This window comes from Cyphomyrmex costatus, unplaced genomic scaffold (assembly GCF_001594065.2).
Source record: "Cyphomyrmex costatus isolate MS0001 unplaced genomic scaffold, Ccosl1.0 scaffold265, whole genome shotgun sequence".
NCBI classification, from domain to species: Eukaryota; Metazoa; Arthropoda; class Insecta; order Hymenoptera; family Formicidae; genus Cyphomyrmex; species Cyphomyrmex costatus.
The window spans coordinates 322885-328600 of NW_017276747.1; the positions used below are offsets into that span (position 1 = coordinate 322885).

The window sequence follows — 5716 nt, forward strand, 5'->3', positions numbered from 1 at the left end:
CACGTTGAAGGTGATTATAAAACGCGTGTACACGTACCAAATTTATGCGTTGTTCAACAAGTATGTACTTATTGTTTATATGATGATAATATGACAAAATTATGTCAACATTGTGGAATACGTGAATATGTATTCGATCAATATCCTGTAAAACAATTCGTTGATTTAGCAACTAAATTACTACACACGTTTAGTCGTACGATTTGTATCGCACATAATGCAAAAGCTTTTGATGCATAATTTATTTTACGGTATTTCATTATGAGGGGTGGCACAAATGAGATGCCGTCGATAATATTAAACGGTACAAACATCGTTGTAATGACAATAGGACAAACTACGTTTCTTGATAGTTTAAATTATCTACATATGCCGTTGAGTGCACTACCGAAAGCCTTTGTACTTAGTGGGAATACTACAAAAGGCACATTTCCGCATTTATTCAACACACCTGAAAATCAAAATTATGTAGGGCCATTACCAGATTTGAAATACTATTCAAGCGATTACATGCGAAGCGATGAGCGTGAACGTTTCTTACTTTGGTATAACGAGACAAAACGTTCGAATTATATATTCCATTTTAAGAAAGAAATTGTGAGTTATTGCAAGAATGATGTAACAATATTGCGGCGTGCTTGTTTAGCTTTTCGCAAAATGTTTATCAAATGCGGCAATGTTTGTCCTTTTGAGGAGAGTACAACAATAGCATCGGCTTGTTCTCGCGTTTATCGTAAAAATTTTCTTCAAAAAAATATGATAGGTATTATACCTACGGGAGGCTACCGCTGGGGTCAGAATCAATCGCGTAAAGCTATTTCGTGGTTAACTTGGATGGAACATGAGTTGGGTCATATCATAGCTCATGCGGGAAACGGACGCGAAACACGATTACCCGAAGGTGTTCTTGTTGATGGGTATTATGAAGAAATTATTGATGGTGCGGTGATCAAACATGTTTTGCAATTTCATGGATGCTATTGGCATGGATGCCCCCGTTGTTATACTGTAAATAGAACCCATGGGATTAGTACTGATACGATGGATGTTCGTTTGGAACGTACACAGTTTATTACAGCAAAGATTGAATCTGCTGGATATATTTTAACGGAAATGTGGGAATGTGATTTTGATCGTATTTTAATATCTAGAAAGGATATGCGAATATTTTTAGAAAATCGGCCTAAGGTTTCGCAAAAGCCGTTAAACCCTCGCGATGCCTTTTATGGAGGTCGTACAGAGAACATGGTGTCTCTTTATGATGTAAAGGGTAATGAGAAAATACATTATGTCGATGTGTGTTCTCTTTACCCGTATATCTGTAAAACAGGAAAATTTCCCGTAAAACATCCGACAATATATGTTGGTGAAGAATATCGCAAATTAACGGTATCTTCAGGCGTCGAGATTGATAAAGTGGAGGGTCTCGTTTATTGTACGATATTACCACCACGTATGCTTTATCATCCTGTATTACCTGTACGAATGCATGGTAAATTAATGTTTGCTTTATGTCGTTCGTGTTGTGAAAATATGTATCAAGAGGATTGTATACACGAAGATACTGTGGATCGCGAATTTACGGGTACATGGGTAGCTGATGAAATACGTAAAGCCGTAAGCGTCGGATATAAAATTATAAATATTTATGAAATTTGGCAATATGAAATGACTCAATATAATCCTGAAACCAAAGAAGGGGGTCATTTCACAGAGTACATAAATACTTTTTTAAAAATTAAGCAAGAAGCCAGCGGTTGGCCTTCCGACTGTATTGATAATGAAGAGTTAAAAATGCGATACATAGATGAATATGAGCAAATGGAAGGTATTAAATTAGATCCGCAAAAAATATATATTAATCCGGGGCTTCGTGCTGTTTCAAAAATATGTTTAAATTCGTTTTGGGGTAAGTTTGGTCAACGCGAGAATTTACCTAAAGTTGAAATTGTAACAACACGTAACAGATTGATACAATTACTTTCCAGTAATGAGATAAATGTTATAAGTATATTACCTGTTAATGATGACGTTTTATATGTTAGTTATATATGCAGAGACGAGAATTTAACATCATCACCCATAACAAATGTTGTAATAGCCGCATTCACAACAGCTCAAGCTCGTCTTAAATTATATGAGTATCTCGAGCGTCTTGGAAACCGAGCATTATATTGCGATACAGATTCATGTATATATGTGAGTGGTAATTCTCCGAATGATTATGACTCATCAACGGGTAAGTTGCTGGGTGATTTGACGATCGAGCTGACGTGTTATGATGAGGGTAGTTATATCGAATCTTTTGTTTCAGCTGGTCCAAAATTTTATGCATTTGTTGTACGTAAGCCCGATGGTAGTACTACAGAGGTTTGCAAAGCCAAAGGTGTAACTCTTAATTTTGCGAACAATAAATTGATTAATTACCGCTCTGTTAGGGAACTTGTTACAAATGAGCTAGATATTTCAATAGTACTTTGTTTTGACGCTATCAAACGTACGAAGTTTCATAATGTTGTAACAAGTACAGAACGTAAAACGTGCAAACAAACGTTTGATAAACGAAGACGCGAGAACTCTTATGGTTCATTACCCTACGGCTATTGCAATTTATAATTATTATATGTTTATACCCTTGAAAGCCGCAAATAAAGTATTTATATCTAAAAGAAAAAGATGTTTGATTACTTTTATAGTATTAAAGATTTTATTTATACATTGTTAAAAGCATATCTAAAAAACAAGAATATATATTGCACTTTATTATAAATGTCTTTTATAACAGGAACACCAATTAAATATTGTTATTCGTTAAAATGGATACACGGTGGAAACATCCTTGGACCTCTATGGTCTGCGGTCCAACAGGCTGTAGTAAAACGTTTTTCGTGAAAAATTTTTTTCGAAATATGACTGCTATGAGCGACACTAAGTTTGATCGTGTATTATTTTACTATTCAGAATGGCAGCCGAGTTACACTGAATATCGTGATAATGTTGAATTTCATAAAGGATTACCACGTAATGGGGATTATGCTAACGATCCATGCCCAAAACTTATTGTTATTGATGACCTTATGCGTGAAGCATGTGATAATACTGTAATAGATTTATTTACGAAAGGGAGTCATCATAAAAATATTAGTGTCATTTTTATTACGTAAAATTTATTTCATCAAGGACGCGGTATGCGAGATATTTCATTGAATGCTAATTATATAGTTGTATTTAAAAATCCTAGGGATCGTGCCCAAATACAGCATTTGACTCGTCAAGTTTATCCCGAGAATATTAAATTCTTATGGGAAATATATAATGACGCAACATCTATACCGCATGGTTATTTATTACTTGATTTAAAGCAATCTACACCGGAGAATTGTCGATTTCGCACGTGCATATTTCCTGATAATAAATATCAATATGTTTACGTGCCCCGTAAATAGAAGTACAACACGGGAAATATCAATAATCTTATCTAACATCTTTAAAATTATTTTATACATGTGCGACAGCGTTCTGTTTAACGTATTTATAGTCGAACAGAAATCCAAATCTTGTCAGTAGCTAAAATGTTTCTCATATTGACGGGTGATAATATTATCAACGATTTGACTGCTGAACAATTACAATTTATACCAAAGATTATATTATTACGAGAGTTCAGCAATCACATAGATTATCTATGGGATAAGCTTCCCGAGTATATAAAACGAGACCCAGAAGTGCGTGGCTATCGGCGGTGCTTAGAACATTATAATCTATCGACTCAACAATCGCATATTGATGGTCCAACACCGTTAATTAAAGATTGTTGTAAATGTAAATTATATACAACAATAAAAGGATTGTGAATATATTTTTCAAACTTCAAATTCAATAAGTTTGTAATGGCACCAAACGCTCATATCTTCGGCCAAAAACACGCTGCAATACTACAAGCGTTACGTCACCTCACTAACGAGCAACGTATCGCTATCTTGAAAAAGGCTGATCCGAAACTTGTTAAATGCATATGCGAGTGTGCTTTAAATATATTACATGGCAATGTACCACTTAAACAACCATATAAACGACGTTTAAAACGCTATGCCGCCATATTACGTCGATTCGCTGATAAAAACGATTCTTGGAAAAGTAAAAAACGCTTGATCGTGCAACGGGGTGGATTCTTACCTTTGTTATTAGCACCTATACTAGGTAATGTATTATCCCGCCTTATAGCTCTGAAATAAAATATAATGGAACACACGAAAAAATGGTTTTGGTACCGGAAGAAAAAGTCATGCAATTAACTCACGTATTGAATAATAAAACAATTCAAACGCCTGGTACTACATTGAGTAGGTTAGATGAAGAAATGCGTGAAATTCTCAATTCAAATGAATTTGTGGATGAAAGAGAAAAATGCAAGGCTTACCTTCAAATACTACAGCGTTATTTATACTTCGTAGAAGAAGCAAAGCATAATACAAATCTGTTATCTACTTAGATGGGGAGGAGATGAAAGAAATAGAAAAAGATCGGATAGGTGATTAATTCATTTTGGCTAGTGTGCCGTTAAAATATCGGCAAAAAGCTAAACTTTTATTAAATCATTTACAGTCTAATGCGTCTGACAGACTTGTTTGGAATAAATATGGTGTTATCTCTATCGACGGTACAAAAGTAATCTAATATTGTCGATCTTGTAAATGACACTATGCGCTCCAGAAAAACGGCAAGACCTGTCGCAAGACATCATTTTGCCGCATTTCTGCGTAGTGTAAAAATGCCTCGTGAATTTATAGGAAATCAAGATCTTTGGTCAGATAGTCCAAGACCTGGCAACGCCATTAGCACACTACAAGTACCGAATATCATAGGATGCGTTCCGAGTTAAGCATGAAACGCATGACCGCATTATTGCTGCGCAGCGCTTCGAAATCGTTCCATTTTATTAATGTGCATAAAGCGCTTCAACTATTCGGAACGGTTTCCTGTGCGTTAGTGCGAAATAAAAATGGATGTTGCACAAAATATTAAATGAATTCCCGTAGTAACCTCTTTAATTATACTTATGTCGAAAATTGATGAAAGTGATAGTTCCGAATCAAGTGATACCGAAAATGAAGATGAAAATGATATATCATATTATGTGATATGCAGACGTTGTTTTCTATACTAATGTTAAATAAATCACGTGGAGAAAACATAGCAGTTGAAAAAATTACGGATTATGTCGATCGCGTAGTTCCTAATTATACGAAAATTATATTTAAAGAACATTTTAGGTAAGCATTTTAATATGACTGTCATAAAGCTTATATGTATATTTTCCATTATAAACGTGGAAATGGCATTGTAAGAGTCAAACGAAAAGAAAATTAACAACAAATTAATACATATAAGTTGAACTTTTTAGATACCACTATTTCTAAAATTAATAATATATTTATTTTTGATTGGTACCGAAAACCCACCTTTTCTGGTAGATTCTTGAATTTTCTCTCTAATCATCCTATATCTCAAAAGAGGGGTGTTGTGTTTTCTTTGGTTGACAGAGCTTTTTTACTCTCTGATTTTGGATTTCATAAAAGAAATCTAACTCTTATCATTGACATTTTACTGGATAATGATTATCCTTTGGATTTTATCTTTGATTCTGTCAACCTCAGAATAAAGCATCTATTAAAGAATCATAAAGATCACGCTCGTACACAGATTGATAATAATA

The 5716-nt window shown here is 34.3% G+C and overlaps 1 protein-coding gene across 1 annotated transcript; it reads left to right on the top strand.

Moving 5' to 3' along the window:
- The first annotated feature begins 261 nt into the window (after positions 1-261).
- On the top strand, positions 262-2892 carry LOC108774589 (uncharacterized). The gene is made up of 2 exons (XM_018540727.1): positions 262-2386; positions 2786-2892. The coding sequence occupies exons 1-2, from the start codon at positions 262-264 to the stop codon at positions 2890-2892; spliced, it is 2232 nt and encodes a 743-aa protein (XP_018396229.1).
- The last annotated feature ends 2824 nt before the right edge of the window (positions 2893-5716 follow it).

Excerpts from the sequence above, each read along its gene's own strand:
- LOC108774589 (XM_018540727.1), top strand. The coding sequence starts at position 262 with ATGAGGGGTGGCACAAATGAGATGCCGTCGATAATATTAAACGGTACA. Across the intron at positions 2,387-2,785 it reads AGAGGTTTGCAAAGCCAAAG|GAACACCAATTAAATATTGT; the intron begins GTGTAACTCTTA and ends CTTTTATAACAG.